The sequence below is a fragment of the Petaurus breviceps genome, unplaced genomic scaffold (genome assembly GCF_028583685.1).
Source record: "Petaurus breviceps papuanus isolate PSGF00001 unplaced genomic scaffold, PetGlider_PUasm1.0 229, whole genome shotgun sequence".
Taxonomy (NCBI): domain Eukaryota; kingdom Metazoa; phylum Chordata; class Mammalia; order Diprotodontia; family Petauridae; genus Petaurus; species Petaurus breviceps.
Window position 1 is genome coordinate 27,265,804 of NW_027185903.1, and position 23,765 is coordinate 27,289,568.

The window sequence follows — 23,765 nt, forward strand, 5'->3', positions numbered from 1 at the left end:
GATGAAAACCCATGCTTAATAAGAAACATAATAACTGAAACTTCAGAATGGTTATATAAAAAACATTTTACAGATCACAGGGGAAAAGAAACCTTTAACACTCCAGGGAGAATCAATCACAATAACAGGATAACTTCTGTTTTTCAAAAAATAAAAGAAAAACTTTCAATATGATATTTTGGGGAGAAAGATTGCTTATCACCCAAAAAATAATAAAACTGGGAAACCTAAATTCAAAGAGGAGGTGTTACATCACCAACAGAGGCAAACAATTAGAGAAAAGGTGAAGAACAGAATTGACTTGAGCTAGATTTGAGCTAGACAGCTCTTCTACTTCATTTGCTACCTACCAGAAAAATATTTAAAATTTTAAACACCAACAGAGTGAAAATCTAACTTGTTAAAAATGATTCTAAAAAAGCAAAAGCTAATCATTATTTCAGCTAAAGTAGCAATAAAATTCCTTTTCGTTGTAAAAAAAATGAGGTTCTTATATGGAGGCATATTATAATTTCAAGTTTCCTTGAAGACTTAACTTAAGCACCTCTTTTCTGCATGAAGCATTTCTTGATCTACTGACTACTAGTATTCCCTTTGCAAAAATTACTTTGTCTGTATTTTGCATATACCTATATATGGAGATACTATCATCTCACCCCACCCCCCATGGAATGTTAGCAGCTTGCTTTATTTTTGTGCCTGTATACTCCATGCCTAGCACAATGCCTACTTTGTTGGTTGATAAACTTTACCAGAGTCAGTCTGGCCTGAGTAGATTTCATATTTAATCCTTTGTTCATCTAATTAGTTTAGTAATTGTGATCCCAGATTTGCCACTGTCTGTGTACCTTTGCTATTGTCTGTGTGATTTTGAATGGGTCCCTTCCTTTGACATGTTTTCTTCATTTATAAAATGTCAGGTTTAGATGAACTCTAGAATTCTTCTGCCTCTAACATTTAACAATCCTTACCAAATAACAGGACTCTTAAATAAGGAATTTTATGTCTTTCCTTTAGAACTGTAAGTTCCTGGATGTCAGGACACATGTCTTGTTTTAGAATCCTAAGATTTAGGCAGAGTATATATATTGCTCAAGATGAGTATTTAAGATACTATGTTGTGTGTTGTGTGTTACCTAGCTATCATATTGACCAATAAGAAATATTGTCATGAGTTTAATTTTTTTTTATTTCAACTAACTGTAGGTTCAAAAGTGATTTTTTCCCTCTGTAGGCATATCATACCCAGAGTTCTTTATCTTCAGACTAGATGACTCTGTATTCTTCACAATTGATGTGTTAGGTAATCCATGATACCTTGCCAATATTTCAGATAAATTACTAGAATAATAATCACCTTTGCCAAAATCAGGAACTTTTCACAAAATCTCAGTGACTGTGATCAGGATTTTTTTTTCCTCATAAAACATGCCAAAAGGATAATGAAAGAATAAATGGATATGCTCAGTCACTTTTGAGGCTAGTCAAAGGCAGGAGGAGGTCAAGAGAATCTTGTAAAGAACTTAATAACAATCAGAATACTCTAGGTAACTTAACTGCTAAAGCATGCATTTCTGATTCATGAGTCCATGGAAACAGGGAGCTGGATCCCCACTTTAAGCAAATAGATGCTTCCTGAAATGCTTTTTGTTTGCTGACTTTTCTTTTTGTTTTGTTTTGGTTGGGGGGAAGGGCAAGCACAGAGTGGAGTATTTGTTTCCCCTGCTGAATTGGAATGTGCTTTGTGTTAAATTCAAATGTATAAACTTATGAAACAAATAAATATTAAACTGGAAACCACTAATCTCAAGCTTCTCTTGTTTAGCAGAATGGTCGAGATTTAGCTGCTCCACCTCAGAATACTTGTAATGTATGGCACATGAATATAGAAGCCCTTCCAGAATGGATGAATTATGTACTAGAAAAGGTAGGTGTCTATTTCCTAGACCAAAAGTAATTAAAAAAAAAAAACACTTTCAGCGGATTTTTGTCTCTTTAAGTTTAAGTTCTTTGACTTCAGGGATTTGTTCCACTTGGGAGAATTTGGTTTCATAGGTGTAAAGGGCTGCGTGTCACTTTGCTATATGTAATATGCCATTTGTATGCTATTGTGGAATGCTTTCTGTGTTCTCAAGGGATCTTAAAACAACAGTGGAAGTGTTGCAGTCTATCCTTTTGGTAGCCCAAGTGTTACCACTCAAAAGTTTTTTTTCAAAATTTTCACTGATTTGCATTATAGCATCCTGAATGTATATTTTGTCAAAGATAGAAAATAAATGATCCTTAGTATTAAAAAACAACAACAACAAATTTTTTAAACCACTGGAAAGCTCTTTTATAATTTAAAGAGAAATTTATAAGTTTCTGGTTTAATAATAGTAATCTAATCTTATTGAAGTTAAGTTAAACCACTTAAAGGGTCCTTGCATTTTTTGGAGGGAGGCCTAGGTATTTTCAACCCTTTAATAGGTAAAATAGGGGTCATGTCATTCTACAGCAGTACAACCAGAATTTTCTTCTGAGCTTGTTTGTTTTTTCATTCAGCAAACATTTCTTGAAAACCTGTTGTGTGCAAGTTACTCTGTCAGCCATTCATAGGTTCACAGTCACATCTGTCAATATTAGGTCAAATAACTGAGAATGAGGAGGAGGAGGATGATGATGATGATGATGTTCTTATCCTCTTTCTTCCCTGAGTTCAACTTCATTATTCATGGATCTTTACTTAAGATTGGCTCCTGATATACATTACTCAAGAATAATGTAGAAAAAACTCTTATTTTTTGTGAGGCCTAAAGACTAAGTCATTGTAGTGTTAAAGATCCTACAATCTTCCTGCCTTTCAATAATTCATTTGTTGACAGATAAGTCCCTTTAAAAAATTTTTTTTAAAAGCAATCGGGGTTAAGTAACTTGCTCAAGGTTACACAGCCAGTTATTTCTGGGTATGGTGCTAAGTATCTGAACCCGGATTTGATCCCCAGGTCATCCTGACACTGGGGCTGGTGCTCTTACTCACTGAGCCACCTGGCCGCCCCTAAGCAACTGGGGTTAAGTAACTTGCTCAAGGTTACACGGCCAGGTGTTTTTGGGTGGGTGCTAAGTGTCTGAGCCCGGATTCGATCCCCAAGTCATCCCGACACTGGGGCCGGTGCTCTTACTTGCTGTGCTACCTGGCCGCCCCAATTTGTTTTTAATAATATAAAAATAAGGTGCTGTATTGGTTAGGGAACTATTAACCTATTAGGTAGTTAGACATCTTACTCTGAATATCTTTCAGGTCAAATAATCCTTTTGTAATTAAGATAATCCAATTTGGTTCTACTATTGTTTATTAAATATCCCATAGATGCAAGGCACTGGGTGATACAAAGATTTTAAAAAAACAACAACAACAAAAAAAGAAAACAAGCTGCTGCTCCATATCTAGGAGCTTATGTCTTTAATTTATCTCCCAAGATTCTTCTGGAGCATCTTGTGTTTGATTAATAGTTACATGCTCTATTCATTTATAAAATTCTCAAACACTATGTGAGTGTTTTTTTTTTTAATTCTGAGTTTCTTATTAAGCTAGAATCTCACTGTTAAAATGTTTGCTATAGAGTAGAGTCAGTAATATGGTTGGAATATGTACAACAAATCCCATACTGATATACCAAAAGGAACTTTATAAGATGGTTTCACCTATAAACTGATCCAATGGAATGGCCCCTGAGGATTCTGTGCTTTAATTTCATATTTGTAAATTGCATGCAGAAATGAGGTAGTACAATTTGGAGCAATCCAGTTTTTTGTGTGTGTCTGGATATAGCCCAGGGGTAGAGAACCTGTGGCCTCAAGGTCACATATGGCCCTCTAGGTCTTCAAGTGCGGCCCTTTGACTGAATCCAAATTTCACTGAATAAATCCCCTTAGTAAAAGGGTTTGTTCTATAACGCAGTCAAAATGGCCATGTCTATGGACTTAGTCAAAAGGCCATACCCAAAGATCTAGAAGGCCACATATGGCCTTGAAGTCACAGGCTCCTCACTCCTGGTACAGACTATTTGTATGAACGAAAAAAATTCAGAGATTTGGGTAGCCTTGTCACAGTGAAGTACCACAATCTGGTACTACCTTACCTTTCTAGCCTTGTCTCATTCTACTCACTTTCATACATCTTCTGTGTCTTACTCCCTTTGTGCCTTTGATCACACTATTCCCTATGCCTAGAAATGCTCTCCTCCCCAAATCCTGCAGTTTTATTTTGAATTCTGACCCCTACTTTTAAAAGCTAATTCAAAGGTCACCTTTCCCATAAAACCTTCCCTAAATCAGTAATGACTTGCCTCATATTTTCCATTAATACTTTACTCACCTCTTTTGTACTTATCATGACATAGATGCAAAAAGAACATCTTTACTATCTAGGTTAAGAAGCTACATGAAGGAACTCAGGAAGCTTGGTGAGGCATTTGGGTAAAGACCAGGGTAGACAAAAATAGATGTGATACAATAATTGTAGTATGCTACAGACCTCTTGGATAGAAGGAGAAAGTAAATGAGTTTGGGGACTATATCACAAACCTGGCACAGAGGCAAACCATAGTAGTAATGAAAGACTTGAATTATTCACATGTCTGAATGTTCACATGCTGAAGATCTCTCCCCCCCCCAAAAAAAAAAAACAAACAGGGCAGCTAGCAATTTCTTCTTTATCTACCTTATGTTTCAGCTTCAAAAGAGGAAAGAACCAATAGAGAGAAATTCTTTACTAGTTTAGTCCTCACTAACAGGAGAAACTAGTTGCAGGGGTAGAAATGATTGTGAGCATTATAAAGTTGAAGAAAATAGGAAATCTGGCATGTACCCTGGATTTTGAGAAAGCAAATTTCAAAGCAGTCAGAGGGAAGACAGAGTGCCATGGCTAAAATTCTTTAGTGAAAACACAAGAGGAGATGTAAACTCTCAAAAAAGAAATTTTAAAAGATAAGGAATAATTCTGGTAAGGAAAAAAAGAAAGAATTGTGTATTTCAAAAAGAACATGTACAGAAGATAGAAGCAAAAGCAGATAATAGAATATGAATAAAAAATTATGGTATAGACCAGTAAATTTTTTTTAGAGTACTTAAAAGTTCTGAGTGGAAAATGCTAGTGAGGACCAGCAATGCTAAGGACAACTACAGTGAAAGGTTTTTTATTTTGTTTTCAAAGCTATTTTAGGGTAAAGAAAGTCAAGGAAGTAATACACTTACTACTTAGTGTGGATGGTATAAAATTAATAAATGACAGTGAGAAGGTGGAGGTGCTTAACTGTTTTCTTTTCCAAGGAGAACAAACAGTCCTTTTGACTGGAAAGGGCAAAGGAAAAATCGCCAACAAGTAGTTGAAACCCAAAATAAGTAGGGTCATTTCTAGATGAGCACAAGTTTCTAGGCCACCTGTTTTTGTGTCATGGATCCCTGTGACAGTCTTGTGAAGCCTCTAGACTCCTCAGAATAATATGGTTTAAAAAAAATGATTATTGAAGGAAATGCTAGATTTCAGTTAGAGATTAGTGAAAATAAAGTTGTTGTTTTTTTTCCCAACCAAGTTCATGCACTCCCTAAAATCTGTTCAAAAACCACTTAGAGGCTGGTGGTCACCAGGGTAAGAATTCCTGTCCTGGGTAGGCCTTGATGAACTACATGTGAGGGTAATGAAATATCTAGAAACCACAATTGCTGCACTACTGTCAGTGATATTTGAAAGATCCTAAAGATGTTACTAGACTGAAGTAGGGCAAATATTCCCATTTTCAAAGAAGAGAAAAGTTGAGTCTACAGATCATATGCCAGCAAGCTTGTTTTAGATTCCTTATAAAATTCTAGAATGTACAATTAAGAGAAAAATTTGTGAAAATCTAAAAAAAACGGAAGTAATAATCAAAAAGATTTGGGAAGATTTCATGAAAAATAAGATTATAGTTGACATTTTCTTTTTGGCAGGGTTACAAAAGTAGTATTTCCACGGACTTCTATAGCTATTGTTTATGTAAATTTCTGCAGAACATTTGACCTTTCTCATGTTATTATTCTTTTTGACAAGATGTAGAGATAAGAGCTAGATAGAAATATATTTGGAACTGGTGGGATTTTGAATGGCAGGAGAAAAAATAGTATAATGACTAACATTTGATGCCAAACATTATATAGCCTGTCAGTGCAGTTTTAGATTTTGACTATCATCCCATATTTTGGCTCTCCCTCCTAGCCTTGTGACACTTGGAAATTTGACAAAAATGCCATCTGTTCTCATCCAAATCGCTGATAAAAATGTTAAATAGCATAGGACAAAAAACAGATAGCCACAGGACTTGAAAAGAGACTGTCTTCCAATATGAAACATTAGTGTCAGTAAGATAATACTAACTGATGTCCTATGAATTAAAGTCAAGCACTTATTAAGCAGTTTCTTTGCACAGAAAACTCGCACTTTCTTCTGCTGGTTCTATATCGAGGATGGAGCATACTAATCATGGGTCTCTTCAAAAGCTCTGTCTTGCGCCCTCTTCTCTTTTCCTTCTGTACTGTTTTACTTGGTGATCTTATCAGCTCCCTTGGCTTCATTATCATCTCTGTGTAGATATTCTTATATCTGTTTATCCAGCAGTAACCTTTCTCTTGTTTTACATTACCTAGTGGACATTTTGAAATGTATGTCCTGCAAACATCTCAAACACAACTTGTCCCAAACAGAATTTATTATCTTCACTCCCTACCCTCCCAAAATAAAAATAAAAACACGCCTGAACTTCCCAGTTATCAAGGACATCACCACCAGGTTGTGAACCTAGGTGTCATCTTCAACTCCTTACACTCACCCCATATATTCAGTTCATCACCAAGTATTGCCATTCCTGCCATCACTTCTCCTTAATACATCCCTTCTTACTACTCACATAGCTGCTACCATGGGGCAACCTCTCATCACTTCATGCCTGGACTATTACAGTAGCTGCCTAGTTGGTCTCCTTGCCTTAGGGCTCTCCCCATTCCGATCTGTTCTCGCCTCAGCTGCCAGAATGGTCTTCCTAAAGGTCTCAGTATGTAAACCCCCTCCCCTTGTGATAGTAATGGCAATTAAAGATTCCCCTGTATTGGCTTGGTTTTCAAATTGATTGTATTAAAACCCAGAGCTTGTTAATCCCACCTGTGGGATGGACTTTTTGATGTGAAAAGAAAGTCCTGACTGGGAGGAGCTGGTGACGTAGATTTGGAGAGACACTAGAGAGAGGCGGAAGTTCTTTTTGGAAGCAGCACCTCCTGGAGAGGGAGAGACTAAGAGATTGCTGGTGGCCGCTTTGAATTGCCCTGGACTTTTGAGACCTGCCCCCTGAGCTGCCAAGGACTGAGGAGACATGGCTGCTTTGCTGGTACTTTGTCTGTCTGTTTTGATGTTATTTTGCCAGATTTGTCCACTGGTGAAAGACTGTCCTGTTGAAGAAGTCCTGGAACCTGGCATTTGGTTAAGAAGGCCTGAGACTGTCCTGCAGACAGAGAGTGAATACTGTCCACTGGTGAGGGACAGTACTGAGAGTGAATACTGTCCACTGGTGAGGGACAGTACTGAGAGTGAATACTGTCCACTGGTGAGGGACAGTACTGTTGTTGCAGGGGTCTGGAGACTGTCCGGCAGACAGAATGAATACTGTCCACTGGTGAAGGACAGTGCTGTTGTTGCAGGGGTCTGGGAGCCTTTCTGTTGGTTCAGAAGCCCTGAAGAAGGATTTTCTTGTTGTATGTTTACAGAAATCCTGGGAGAGGGCTTTGCTAATGTGTTCAGGGGTTCTAGGACTGTTCTACAGACAGAGGATAAATTCATGAAGGGACTGGCAATGTATCTTATGGCCTTGCTAAGCCTTGTCTCTCCAGGAACTAAGATTGCTGAGAACTTGCCTCGTGTCAAGATGAAGAAAAGACCTCCATTTGGGTATTAAGTGCTGTGTTTAAACTTGATGTAACTTTGGGGTAGATTCAATTGTGATCCAGGGGTGGGGAACTTTTGACCTTTTTGTGTTCTATGGTTGAGCAAATGAATGTATTTTACTTATGTTTGGAAACTAATCTCCATTTGAGAAGAGGGGCTTTGTGGTGGACTTAATTAAGGTATAGCCTAGGGGTGGAGAAGTATTTGGAACAGAGACTTTGTAATTGATTGAATGATTGGAAAGTCCTGGGGTGGGGTAGGCCTTGGAGATTATTTAATCACACTTAGTAAATGCTGTATTTTGAATGATGTCATGTTTTGATCTTCTCTGTTCTGGGTTTGTTACTGAATAAAATAGAGAGCACCTATGCTGGTATTTTGAACCTGGGAAGTTGCCTTCTTTTGGCATTACATTACACCCCTCAATTCAATAAATTGCAGTGACTCCCTATTAAGACCTTCAGGGTCACATGTGAAGGGTTATTCAAGCCCTTTCTAGCCTGAACTCTTCCTGCCTTTCCAGCCTTCTTACACCTTACTCTTTTCTTCATACTGTATGGTCCAGCGATGCTCCTTATTGCTCCTTTAACACGATACTCCATCACCCAGCTCTGGGCATTTTTATTGCCAGTCCCTCGTGCTTATGAGTCTCTCCCTCACCTCTACCTCCTGCCTTCTTTGGCTTCTTTCAAGACTCAGTTCGAATCCTAGCTTCTTTTTTTTGGTGGGGGGGAGGGCAATTGGGGTTAAGTGACTTGCCCAGGGTCACATGGCTAGCGTGTGCGTTAAGTGTCTGAGGCTGGATTTTAACTCAGGTCCTCCTGACTCTAGGGATGGTGCTCTCTTCACTGTGCCACCTAGCCGCCCCTAAAATCCTAGCTTCTCTAGGAGACTCTTCTGAGTTCTCTCCTACCCCTCACTTATCTGATACCTTCGCTCTGAGGCTGCCTTCTATTTGTACTGCTTATAGCTCGCATATTTTTAGTTATCTGCATGTCTTCTCTCCCATTATAGGAGAGCAGAAACCATGTTTTTGTTTTTCTTTGTATCTTCAGCACTTAGCATAGTACCTGGTTTACAACCAGTGCTTAATAAATGTTTGTTGTCACTGAAGACGATGCTAGATAAAACAGGGTTCCAGTCCTCATGAAGTTTATGTACCCTGCTCCACTGCCAATGGGGAGATGTGATACACAAGGAATCTCAGAGTTGCAAATGATCTTAGAAACTATCTAATCCTATGCATACATTGCAGAGCCCCCTTCTTAAAACATATTTAGTACATGGTCGTCCAGCTTTTACTTGAAAAGACCTTCAGTAAAGGGAAACTCCCTCCCAAAGCATCATATCCAACTTTTAGATGATTACATCACAGACTCTAATTCTAATGTCTTCAGCTTTTACCCATTGTTGTAGTTCTTCCCCTTGGAATTAACAAGAAAAAGTAATCTCTCTTCCACTTGATAACCCATTGGGTACTTAAAGATGGCTATTATTCTTTCTCCCTTGAGACCCAGGTCTTCCCTTTTCTAGGGTAGCATGACCACAATTGTGTAGAGCCTTGGGATCATGCCATATGAACAGCAAATGAAATTTAATGTGTAAAAAAGTCTTGACTTAAAAATGAACAAGTTTAAGGTAGAGGAGGCATAATTATATAGCAATTTGACCATAAAAGTCATTTTTATGGACTATAAGCTTAGTATTTAATATTTATTAAATAATTTAATATTAAAGTTTAATATTATGGTATAGCATCCACAGAGCTTTCTTCTTATTATATCCAGAACATTATATCCAGAAATATTATACTCTGATCTAGTCTTACTGTACCCAGAGTATTGTTTTCAGTTTTGGGTGCCATGATCTTGATCATGTTACTCAGGATGCTCCCCAGCTTAGCATTATTCTTTTTAAAATGTGGCATCCAGAACAAGACTTTCTTTGCCCAGAAACTGCTTAATGAATATTTGATGACTTGAAGCAATAGATAATATATCACCATTATCAAACTGGGAAGCCGAAATTCAGCCAAGTAACAAGAGATTCCCTAGCTAATGAAACCTGGTGCACAGGACATAGCTGTCCCAGTTACCTGAACAATGACAGCATTCAGGGCCAGTGTCATGCTTAGGTGCTTGAATACTCACATGATTAGATTAGATGGAAGACTACCAGTCACAACCATTTGCCCTACTGTGCCCTGCAGTCCCCCAACATAGGCATTTGACCGAGTTATTTAGCTTAAGGATTCCTGGACCTTGCAATCCACCCAGATGATGTCTGTTAGGGCTTTTATACCTTTCCATGTGCCCTGTTGCTAAACTGTTATGTGTTGTCTCCCCTCATTAGAGGGGAGGGGACTTTTTATGATTCTTTTGGCAGGGAATTTTTCACTTTTTCTATTTGTTTCCATGGAACTTAGGTGCTTATTTTTTTCTTTTGGAGAGGGGAAGGCAAGGCAATTGGGGTTAAGTGACTTGCCAAAAGTTACACATCTAGCAAGTGTGTCAAGTGTCTGAGGCCGCATTTGAATTCAGGTCCTCCTGATTCCAGGGCTGGTGGTCTATTCACTGTGCCACCTAGCTGCCCCAACTTAGGTGCTTTCATATAATGACTGCTTAATAAATGCTCATTCATTCCTGGGAAGTTGCTTATATAATAGAAATTTAGAATTTAGAATGCAAAGAAAATACCTTCCCCCCAATTCTGTGTTCACTGATCCATGAAATTCTAGAAATGGGATATAATCCTCATTTGTTCATTATTTCATTCATTTCATTATTCAGTACATGTTTAAATACCTGATGATTGCATGATATAAATCCCACAGTGCTGGATATGAAATTGTCCTCTAGAAACTTAAAATCATACTTAGAAGTAAAACATGAATTGCAAATTAAAGAAAAAACCCTGGGAGAGGGAATATAATGATTCATTCACACTAAGGTGAAATTGACTTAGATCATTTTCTGGAAACAGTTTTGATTAGTAGAAGGGTGAGAAAAGAACAGAAGGATGTTGTCAGGAGAGAAGGGAAGAAAAGGAACATAAAGGAGTGAATGGTTATATGGAAATGTACTTTATTTTAGTTTGTAAGGTCTGTCTTGATTAGGGTCACATACTAAGCAAAATTGTGAAATAGCAGTGGTTTGGGTTTGGTGCCCTCCATTTTCAAACCTTTTCCCCTAGTAGCCTCCACTCCTGTGCCTGACTCTTAGCTAAGAGTTATATTTGGGAAATCATCTGATAAAAGAATCTCTACTAAGGTATATTACCTGAAAATGGCTTCCTTGTGCCCCCTTCAGTCATATTCTAAAGCAGCCACTTAAAGACTGATTAAAAGTATAGTTCTAAACCAGGTGATTCAATAGTTTTTCCACCTTGGGATGGAGCAGTTTCTTTCTGCTATTAAAGTAAAAGTGGACTAATTATGTACCCTTGCAAAAGTATGTGTGTTTGTGTGACTTACTAGATCTGTGATTTCATCAGTGCAGAAAGCACCAGGTAAGAAGTTCCTTGACTATCACAGGTCTGTACCTTTTCTGCAGCTTTGGAGTTTGGGAAAGCAAGGGGATCAGAGAGTCACGAAGTCAGTTGTGTCAGAGACAGGGATTGAACCCAAGTCCTCCTTATTCTTAGGTCAGTTCTTCAGCTTGCTAGCCAGTATGTCAAGGCCAAGTTGTCACATATACATATACATAAACATATACATATACACATACACATACACATACACATACATGTACAACCAGGAGTGGTTTATTTGTGATGGATGGATGGAAACCATTCTTTAGTTCATAAGAACTGAGGTTTTATCAAGTTTAGTCCCAAATTTTATAGAGTAAAATTAGGTTTATTTTCCCTTCAGTTAACAGAAATCATATTTTTCCCCATTTATGCTTCTTTCCCAACACCTTCCCTGTGTTAATTTTGTATCTTTTCATTTTCAAAGCATATGACAATGCTCCCTTCACATCTCTGTTGTTATTGTTCATCCATTTAAGTCATGTCTGGATCTTTATGAAACAATTGGGATTTTCTTGGCAAAGACACTACTATTTTCTTCTCCAGGTTATTTTACAGATAAGTAACTGAGTCAAACAGAGTTAAGTGACTTGTCCAGGGTTACCCAGCTAGTAAGTGTCTAAGGCCAGATTTGAATTTAGGAAGATGAGTCTTCTTGACTTTAGGCCCAGCACTCTATCCACTATCCTAACTGCCCAAATCCCTGCGGATCTCCAATTCTGGGGAAATTAAAAAACACATTCATCCTCTAGGGGGTCACTGTTTGGGACCTCAGAGCATGTTCATTTTGTGTATAGATGAGCCAAGTCCAGAAGTGATTGCTTTGATATGAACTGCATTAGTTCTATTTGGAACAAATCCTAAATAAACTCTGTTTTAGGTTTTAAAGCATACTTGGAAAAGAGCAAGATATTTTCACTAAAAAACTTCCTACCATTGTGCTATGATCTTAAACTGAATATTCTTCCACCTTCTTCAGAAGTCCAGAAATACTTTTTCTTGAAAGGTCCTGCTTGTTCTCTTCACAAATTTTTCAGGATTTTTTTATGCCATATAAAGTACCAAAGCTGATTATAAATTGCAAAAGCATAGAAACTTTTTTTTGGTAAAACTTTAGTAAGCATTAAAGACTACTCCCAAATTAAAAACCTCTTTTTATAGATTAAGAATAACTGAGAAAATATACTTATTACGAGGAGTATCAGGATGAGAGAGGGGTGATTCTAAATACATATACATATATATATAGTTTAAAACCCAAAAGGCCACATCTTTTTCTTTAAAATTTTTAGATTCAGATTGTTGAAATTTTGTTTACGTAAAGATTTCTGGTTTTATAATATTTGGTATTGTACAAAATTTGGACACATTTTCTTACTGTATTTGTCTCAGTATTTATAAATATTCTATGTCTTACATAATGTGTTATAACACTGCAAATGTTTTGTTACTTCCTATAGTAACAATGAATATTTAAACCAATTCATTTTACTACTAGTTTTTAAATTTGAATATTAATTGTATTCTATATAATAGATGCAATCAGTATATGGTTATATGTAATTGGATATATGTAAAAAACTAGGCAAAGTTTTATTCTATTTCTTATAAGAATTCGCCTCCCATAAAGCTTAGTATGAAAGAAGTATGCCAAAATAGAATCTTAACTTTGAGACTTTACTTTCAGATTCAACTTTATAGACAAGTTTATTTCCCAAGTTATATATGTGCACTCAATCTGTATTCAGCTTCTGGGTGGATACTTAAGTATACTCTTTTATAGTATTTTAAGAGTAATAGACAATAGTTTATAAAGTTCTTTCTAGAACTTTGGAGTTGCTTTTAATTCATTGAAAGTTTTGTTTTGTTTGCAATTCTAGCTGTTTGTTTACAAACAGAAAGGCTCGCCTTTACCTTAGTAAAGAAAAGTTTTGCATAGCTGTTTCTCTCATTCAAACTCTCTCTCTCTCTCTCTCTCTCTCTCTCTCTCTCTCTCTCTCTTTTTCTCTGTCACACACACACAATTAATGCATTGTTTTTATTTTCTGTACCTGTAGGCACAGTGGACAGTTGGAAAACTGAATTTCACGTTTTGTGGGGCCCGTTTGGGGGGCTTTAACTTCATCAGCAGCCCAAAATGTTCCTATGGCCAATTTGTAGCTGTACATCTTTGCAAGAGCAGGACAAATTACCAGCCTGTTCCTATAATCAGACTAAGGAGACCAACAGTAAAATACTTGTCACTTTATAGAGTTCAGTCAGATCTCGACAAGGAGAATACACTCAAAAGTACAGGTGTTGCCTGGAAGAACAGAAATCAAGGGCTTTTAAACATGGCCCAAAATAATATTCCTGGAAGATTAACCGAAGCTCTTTGCCTGGAGGTGCGATCAACCAATTTTGAGAGGAAGAGTGAAAAGCTGCACTTCAAAGCTTCTAATCCAAAATACTGTCTTTTTGTTCCCCAGTCTGTGAATGACAGATGCAGTATAAGAGCTTTTCATAGAAAATCACATAGTTTGGATCTGAACATCAGAGAGAAACTGGCCTTATTGCCTACTTTGTATGAAGCACATGGTAAGATTCCTGCCTGTAACAGGCTAAATGAAACACAGCCTTTTGACCCTCATGGCTTGTATGTAGGTTCTAGTAAAAATAGTCATTCCTCTCTGGATTCATCCAGTTTTGATGGTAATGGGCTACTGCAAAGATTTTCAGTGCCTTCCTGTAATACTCTAAGACAAAGAGAAGAAGAATTTCAGTGTGGTTTAGAGGCTTCCATTGTACATTCTCACCATAATACTATTGATGAACTGCCTTTCCGGATGGATTTCCCTGTAGCTGTCAGTAGTGTGGATGAGCCTGGTGACCAGGAGGAAGGTATCTCATCTATTGGTTTCTTACAATCTGCTGGTTTCTCCTTGGGTGCCATTAACCAAAGGCTAAGCAAGAGAGAAAGAAACAAGTTAAAGAATCTGAGAAGGAAGCAACGGAGACATCAAAGATGGCTCCAGAAACAGGTAGGAAACTTTATACTACATTGTAGTGAGGGTGGTTGTTGTTGTTGTTATTGGGGTGGAGGGGGCCATATCTCAAAATGTTTGGAATTTTTTCAGGATTTAATCCTTTTTAAATGATTGTCCATCATTATATTAAAGTAATACTTTATAAATACAAAGCAGTAGGACAACCGACACTTATAGCTTTATTTCTAGGCATAAGTATTGTAGACAAGTGTTTTGAAAACTTCCTTATAGTTTTACCCTGAAGTACTAGTAATATTTAAGCAGCAATATTAGGCTTTACAAACTAAGTCTTTCTCAAATTTCTCTATTTTCCTTGATATCAGGAGTTCTTAATTTTGGATCTATAAGCCTTAAAAGATATTTTTGTAACTAATTCAGTATAATTGGTTTCCCCCATAATCCTAATGTATTTCATTGTATGCATTTAAAAACATTGTTCAGAGAAAGGGGTCAGAAAAAAGGATCCATTACACAAGAAAAGTTAAGAAGCCCTGCTTTATATTATTTCATAATGTTTTTCCTAGGTTAGATTGAAAATGGAAGATATGTTGCTTATGACCAAAACACTGGTAATCTCTTTGTGAAAAATTCAAGACTACTTCATTTGTACCAAGTGCCAATTTTATATATGTGTGTGTATGTATATACATGTATGTGTGTATACATATATGAATGATAAAGTATGTTAAATTTAAAGTTAATTTGACTTTCCTTTGTTTTTTTAAAAGAAATTTGTATTATTGTTGCTAATACTTTAAAACAGAATGATGCTTTGATCTAAATATGTGATTTAATGTGAGAGGTTATGGACCTTCTGCAATAAATATTGCTGTTTATTGCACTACATTGTTTGCTATGGAAAGAAATGACAATGAAAGTATTTTAGATTTCATAAATTTTTATGATGACTCTGTTCTTTACAATCTTTACAATCAGATGATTTAGCACCCCCAGATAAATAAGGCTTCCTTTAGAGGTCCTGGGTGTGAGCAGAGACTGGGTGACCACCCTTCACAGACATCATACTAAGGATTCATGCTTATTTGTATTAGAACACTTTTATTATATTTAAAAATGTAAAAAAACATTCTTAGCTCATGAGCTATACCAAAACATGGACCAACCAGAACCATTCTTATCTCACTGGTTGTACAAAGATAGGCATATTCTGGGTTTGACCTTCAGGCTGTAGCTTTCCAACCCCTGCACTAAACTGTCCACAATGTCCCATCCTGATTTTATGTATATTGTGTGTGGCAATATGTTATAATCCTTATTAATCAACATGTGTTGAATACCAGTAATATCAGAGAATGTTTCTTACAAACAAATTGACACTGGTGATCACTTTCTAAAAAATTCAAGACTATTTCATTTGTGCTTAGTACAACTTGTATGTATGCAGAAAAATGATAAACTTTATGTTAAATTTAAAATTTAATTTAACCGGAAAGGACTTTAAAGATAATCCATCCTTAAATCTGAGCCCTAGACAGATGAAACACTTTGACCATTACATAGCTGATCAGCTGGGGCTCGAGCTTTCTGACTCCAAGCCTAGCGCTCTTCCTGATCCACAGTGCTGCCTTTGGTTTTGTTCCATAGAGCCTACTTATGGGACAGTAATTTTAATTTAAAGAATAATCATTTTATGTGCTCTAACATTTTTATCTCATTTGACCCTAACCACATCCCTGAGAAGTAGGTGCTCTTATTATAATCCTCATTTTACAGATGAGATAACAGAGGCAAATAGAGATTAAGTAACTTGCCCAGGGTCACATAGTAAGTGTCTGAGGCAGCATTTGAATTCAGGTCTTCCTGACTCTATGCTTTTTTATATTGCTTCTCATCTACAATATGCTGCAGATCGGTTTGATGAAATAGTAGTCACTTTAGCATCCTAGGAATAATACATTTAAAGCTGCAAGGGATGTTCAGGCCATCTAATCGAACACTTCAGTTTTGTAGATGAGGAAACAGTCCCAGAACGGTTGTTACTTACCTATAGCCATGTAGGTGGGTAGTAAGTGTTGTTGTTCAGTCTTTTTTTTTTTCAGTCGTGTCTGATTCTTTGTGACTCCATTTGGGGTTTTCTTGGCAAAGATACTGGAGTGGTTTGCCATGTCCTTCTCCAGCTCATTTTACAGATGAGAAAACTGAGGTAAACGGGGTTAAGTGACTTGCCTAGGGTCATACAACTCAGAACTGTCTGATGCCAGGTGGTGACAGAGATACGATTTGAAGCCAGACTCTCTGATTTCAGATCCAGTGTTCTCCTTTACCTCACATAATACTTCAGTTTGTTTTCATCTTTTGATTATATATTCTTTTTTTTTTTAAGCAGTTGGGGTTAAGTAACTTGCTCAAGGTTACACGGCCAGTTATTTTGGTGATTATATATTCTAACAATGAAAAAAGATTATTTATTATTATAGTAAGGGCTGACAGGCTTTGCAGCATATTTATTTGGTTTATCAGAAAGTGATATTGTCCTGAGACATCAAAATACATTTTGTTGAAAGTGAAATAAATTATTTAACAACACAAACATATTTACAAGTTTTTGTTTACCTAACTGTAAAAACCAAACTCTGTATTTGGAATACTAACCTACCTCTGAGTAAATACAGGTTGATCTTGTAGTTTAAATAAATGCACAGAAAGATGCTATCACACCAGTGATTGAGTAGGTTCCCCTAAACATTTGGTTAGGAAATGGAAAATTGAAAATAATTTACTAATTATACTTTGCACAATAACATCTTTGAAATGAAATATTTTATGCTTATGAATTGTACTTCTAAAGTACTCTAAAGTACTTATCTGTTGGGAGTTTGGAATAGATGATCCCGAAAGAGTCCTTTCTAGCTCTTAACATTCTATAATTTAATATAATACTATTCCAGGCCAGAAGTCAGGATCTGCTATTTAGTTTTGAAATAATTAGTAATAAATTGGATCTTTGAAATAAAAATCACTTAATATTTGATTAAATTATAATTGGTTTCACAAAACTGCTAGTTCATGAGTCAGTTCAGTTTATAAAATAATAAATTTAGTTAAGCTTTTTTTCTTTTGTATTGAATTAATAGATTGTTTAGATGGATTTCTTCAGGTAAAATGATCATTCCAGTAGTCCTGTGTAGATATAGCCTACACAATCCCAGAAATATTATGTAGACAATATAAAACAGATCTTTGACTTTGGGATCTATGAAATGTGAAAGATTTAAAAGATTTGTGGCAATTTAGAGATTATGTCATTCAGAAGTCTGAGACATAAATCATGGGCAATACTTTCTTTGGAGCAGAGCAAAGTGAAAGAATCTTGAAGCTAATTGACCCAGATGGAGAAAGAAATGCTGTAGAAAATATAAAATATCTTCAGAAAGCTGATATTTTAAGAAGTTACCCCAAATTGTGAATGTTTATTAATGATTGTTAATATTAGCAAATTATTAATAATAATTCTATTTACTCTGGTGGATCTCACTGATGTAGATAATTGCTCCAGTGGTACAGATTACAGCTCCTTATCCTGTGTCATTCCTGTCCATGTTGTCCAATAATTCCTCCATGGGAGAATCTATGCAATATGTGATGAGAAAGGCATATGTGTGAGTAGTTATTAATATTATCTTAATTGTCAAGGGTGTATTCACTTATTAATCACCACTATACACAAGTCACTATACTGAGCATGGTGTATACAAAGACAGAGTAAAACAAAACAAACAGTGCTCTTGGGAGCTTATATTCTGTGGAGAGATACAACATGTAAACAGAAAAACAAATATAAGATAATTTGAGGGGGAAATAGCATACTAACAAGTATAAAGAACAGGAAAGGATTCCTTTAAGAGGTGTTCCTTGAACTGAGCTTTGAAGGAAGCTAAGGATTTTAAGAGGCTGAGGTGAGGAGTCTTTTGCCAGCGTGGGTAAAAGTCTGTGTAAAGACACTGAGATAGAACCTAAATGGCCAAATTCAGGGACTACGTAATAGTAGAATTTTAATAGAACTTAAGAGTGCATGAGGGGCACTAATGAACAATAAATTTGGAAAGGTAGGCTAGAGATTTCATTCCAGCAGTGCCATCTCAGCTCTCAAATATTTTGAAACATCCCTCAACATTTCCAGAACAGTGTTTCTTATACAGAATATAAAAGTCAAGATGTTATTTAGTTGTCATCTCTATTGTTTTTAGTGCCATTTCTGTTTCCTCATGCAGTGCATTAGGGACTGTGACTGTGATGATTCTACTCTTATTTTTTTTTTCTTAAAGCAATTGGGGTTAAGTAACTTGCCCAAGGTTACATGGCCAGTTATTTTGTGTGGGTGTTAAGTAACTGAGGCCGGAACCAATCCTGGGTCCTCCCAACTCGGGGCCGGTGCTCTTACTGCACCACCTAGCCGCCCCTGGTTCCATTCTTATTGATGTAGATAAGAGCTGGTCATAGACATTTTGACAGTTCATTTCATTTTTCATCTTCCCAATTTCACCTTTAAATAATCTTGGGATAATTTGGCTTAGTTGAATCTCTTGTTAAACTTTCTATAGATTTTTTTTCTCCACAACTAATTTTCACTGGCTTTTTTTTGTGTGTGATTGCTTACAATTAACCATCTTCCACTAAAAGATCTTATCAATGATTTTACATTATAAACCATTGTTATTCTTGACTATTCTTTGTCAAGATCAAGTGTTTACTATCTCAGGTGGTTTCTGAGTTCTTTGGGTCTCCTCACTGTGGTTACAATGTGATTACAAACACTATGGTTACAACATTGGTTAGAGTTTCTTAGGAATTGGTGAAAGTCTGTTTCTGTATACATTCTTTGATCCATTTTTCAGCGGTAATACTTTGTTTAAATAGACCAAGCTAGATTGTCTCACCGGCCTGCCATATAATAACATTTTTGTTTTCTTAATTTGGTAGTACTTTTGAATTTTACTCTTACAAGTCTCTGGTCTGATCCTATGCAGACAGTTAATTCAGAAATTATTTCCATGCTTTAAAAAGTCTTTTCCTTTGTGCTCAAATATAATATAAGTCTTTTTAATAAGATACTTAGTACATATTCTTCACCTCCTAACTAATTTCTCAAACAAAATTATGCATGGCATATAGATATAAAGATTCAATATAATCTGTAAAATTTTGGCCTAGCTTTTCTTAATCCTAAATCACTTATTCCAACATAATTTTCACCACTTTTCCCCCATGCTCACCCTTCCTTACCTTTGAAGGCACCAATTACTGAAAAAATTGGCAGTTTTGATAGACCAGTTAAACACATTGGATTTTTAAAAATCATAGGAGAAGCAGCATAGGAGTAGAAAATAGAAAATGCTATTGTTTGCCAGGGGAAAAAAGAGAACATAAACTTTAAATGCTAGTGAATTTGACTTGGATTTGTGGGAAAATAGAAGAGCAATTCAATCAAAAGATGATTAGTGGATATCTAGTAAAGAAAGCCATGAATATAAATATCTAGAATGATTTCTTCAAGAAGGAGTCATGCTTAACTAAACTTTCCTTTTTTTGATAGGATTACTAAGTTTGTAGATGGATCAGGAGAGTGCTTTTGGTTTAGTTTACCTAGATTTTAGCAAAATTTAATGTATCTAATACCATTCTTGTGTAAAACATGTAAAGATAGAGACTAGTTGTTTGTTTGATTGGGCTCAAAGAGAAGTCATTTATTAATGATTACGGCAACTTCATCTTCTTGCCTTGCTTCAACACCTCAGACTTAGTAGATGCTGGAAGGAGAAAAGTCAAAGTAAATGAATATACTGAGGAACTGATATGTTAAGTGGCAGACAGCTATATTTCACTAGCAGGTGGTTGGAAATGTTTGTCTAAGGTTAAGGACAGAGGCAGGACTGGAGTTAAAGGTACAGAAGTGCCTTAGGAGATCTCTACTGGAGTATCCCATAGATATCTATCTCCCTGGTTCTGTGCTGTTTGACATGTTTATCAGTGACTTGGATAAAGATATGGATGTTGTAACTCAAAATCTTGCGGAAATGAATGTTGAAAACTAAAAATAAACTAAACAAAAAAAAATATGGATGTCATACTCATCAAATTTGCATGAGACACAAAGGAGAAAAGATTAATCAACACCCTGGATTATAGAGTCAAGGTCCAAGAAGATCTTGATAGGCTGGGTTGAATTGAAAATTGGGTTGAATATAATAAGATGATATTCAGTAGGTATAACTATAAAGCCCTACACTTGAGTTCCAAAAAATTAACTTCCTAAATGTAGGATGAGAGAGAAAATGTCAGCCACCAGTTTGTCTGAAAAGATCAAGGCTTTAATGGACTGAAAGCTCAATATGAATTTTTTAAAAAGCTAATGAGATCTTAGGTTGCATTAAGTGAGACATGTCTTCCAAGAACAGGAAGGTGAAAGTTCCTTTCATCACTAATATTGTGTTCAGTTTAAAAAGGCTGTTTATTAATTGTAGAATGTCCAAAGGAAGACAACCAGATGATAATGGACTTGTATCCTATGATGGGTCAGTTGAGGGAAGTGGATATTTTAAGCATGGAGAAGAGAAGACTTGGGATGGGGAACACAATTGTGTCCAAGTGTTTGAAGGACTATTTTGTGGAAGGTGAATAAGGGTTGTTCTTTATAATCCTACAGGGCCAAACAAGAGCAATAAGTGGAAACAGCTAAAAAAAAAAAAGGTGAATTTAGACTTGCTGTCACAAAATAACCAAATAAAAACTGTTTTTGAATTAGAGCTATATAAAATGAAATACACTGCCTTAGGAGGTGGTAGGTTCCTCCTCACTGGAGATCTTGAAGCAGAGGGTGGATGATTTGTTGGGTATATTATAATAGGGATTCCTTTTGGACATGGGCAGAGTTTCCTTCCACCTCTAAAATTCTGTGGTTCTATGATTATGTTAGGTACCATTTTAATCACCATCCTGCATAAGTAAAGGTTCATTAATGAACCTAAACAGTATACATATTTAGATTTTAACTTGTGCATATAAATAGAACATTGCCTTATGATGTCTGTGCTCTCAGCAGAGCTTATGCAAAGTCACCACTTAAGCAGCTAGCATAAGGGATGTAGAATAAGGATCCAGCATCAGGCAGGAATGTGAGTTGTAGTGATTGCAGCTTATTTGGATCTGCTTAAGTGGCAGCAGCACCAAGGATATAGATAGGGATGTAGTCTGATTCTTGTACAAAATACTAACATAGATATCTGCACAATTTATGGAAAGGCCTTTTTTTTTGTTTTAAACTTTATATGCATATAGATAGGGACTGGGATTTCACTGGTGTAGGGAACTCCTTGGTGAGGAAACCTCCTATACCAATGTATTTTCTCTTCTTATAATATTGTAGAATTACCTAGATCAATAGTGTCAAACTCAAATAGGCCTTCCTGACTCTGAGACCAGGAAAACTTGAGTTCAACAACTGCCCCTGCAACATGCTTTATTCATATTCCTGGACAAGTTACCCAACGGTTTAGTGAGCTAGGCTCTAAGACTTTGAAGTTGCAGAGAAGGTGCTGGCTGACATTAGTAAAAGGGGATTTCCTCTTTGGAGAGTTCTGTATATTAAGGAAATCACAGCTCCAGGCCAACAGATAATATTGAGCAGAACATTTTTGAGTAGGGGGGTGAAATAGTCTGATCTGAATCAGATTTCAGAAAATATCACTTTGGTAACTTTGTGAAAGATGAGTTGGAAAAGGAAAAAGTAGAAGCAAGGTGACCAATTGGTACTAATTAGTTGATAAGTGCCTGAACTAGTATGGAAGCTGGGTAAGTGGGAAGGAAAGATACTGATGTAAGTGAGATGGGAGAGAGGATACAGGAGGGGATCTCCTTTCTTAGATCTTTTTCCTCCTAAACTTGGGCATTCCCCAAAGTCTTACTCCCTTTATGCCACATGGCTGCCTTTGTCTGTCACCCTCTAGGTAAGTGTACCTTTAACTCCGGTCCTGCCTCTGTCCTGAACCTTAGACCAACATTTCCAACTGCCTGCTGGTGAAATGTAGCTGTCTGCCATTTAACACATCAGTTCCTCAGTATATCCACTTACTTTGACTTCTTGCCTCCCGGCATCTACTATGTCTGGGGTGTTGAAGCAAGGGAAGAAGATGAAGTTAATTCACAGAAATGTGTGACCAAGACCAACTCCTTAAAAATTTTGTTTTTAATTTGTTGAATAAAACAAGAATTTCTATAACACAGTATAATAAAAAAGATGACTTGACATTGCAAATCTGTTATGTACAACTTCCTATTCCTTTTTAAATATGTAATACAGTTATCGTGTAAATTTCTTTTTTTTTCCCTTTTTGTTCCTTTTCTCTTTCCTGCCTCTGGCCTAGAGATGGCTACCATTACATGTATGTCTGTGCGTACACATACATGTATACATATATGTGTAAAATTATTCTATACATCTGTTTATCAGTTCTTTCTCTGGATGTAGACAGCATCTTCATGTGTCCTTTATCTTTACTTTGTGTATTTACAATAGTCAAAATGACTTAGTTGTGAAAACTTGTTCTTAAAACAATATTGCTGTTACTGTATACATGTTCTTTTGGCTCTCCTCACTTTGCTCTTTCCCATTTTGTTCAAGACTTTCCATGTTTTTATAAGATCATTGAGCTCATTATTTTTTATAGCACAGTAGTATTCCATCACAACTATACGCTACAACTTGTTCAGCCATTCCCAGACTATTTATTTTAGTAGTGTACTGAGGCTATGTGTAGGGTAGCATATCTATCTGGTTGTACAGACATGCAAGTCAAAGGGACTGTGTTTGGTTACTTTCTATTTACTTTTACTTTTCTTCCATTTCCCATACCACCTTTCACCTTGTATAGGAGCTGCCAACTTGATTTTGTCTCCATTCATGCCTATCCCCTGCATTCCCTCTTAGCTTCTTTAGAACTTTCAATTACAACCAGTGTGTTATCAATTCCTGATAGCTCTTGTGAGGATCAAATGAGCAAACATATGTAGCACTTTGTAACCTCAAAGTGCTATGAAAATTTCAGCCATTGTTAATTTCTGTTCTCTTTAGTTTTTGATTTCATTAAAGCCAGGGTATCTGCAACATCCCAGTCCTGCCTTCAACTCTTAGTTTTCCACCCATGAGTCCCAGAAAATAGATTCTGCTTCCCTTATTTCAGGTATTGACATATTATTTACTCTATCTATCTATCTATCTATCTATCTATCTATCTATCTATCTATCT

The 23,765-nt window shown here is 36.3% G+C and overlaps 1 protein-coding gene across 15 annotated transcripts in view; it reads left to right on the plus strand.

The window, feature by feature from the left end:
* The window catches only part of RNF180 (ring finger protein 180), a 225,207-nt gene that overhangs the window by 61,292 nt on the left and 140,150 nt on the right, over nucleotides 1-23,765 (plus strand). For 12 of the 15 annotated variants that reach the window (XM_069096397.1, XM_069096401.1, XM_069096402.1 and 9 more), the window contains 2 exons: nucleotides 1,826-1,927; nucleotides 13,534-14,496. In XM_069096397.1, coding sequence (XP_068952498.1) covers nucleotides 1,826-1,927; nucleotides 13,534-14,496 — 1,065 coding nt within the window. The remainder of the gene's footprint in view (nucleotides 1-1,825; nucleotides 1,928-13,533; nucleotides 14,497-23,765) is intronic. The other 3 variants (XM_069096395.1, XM_069096398.1, XM_069096400.1) reach the window with 1 other exon arrangement.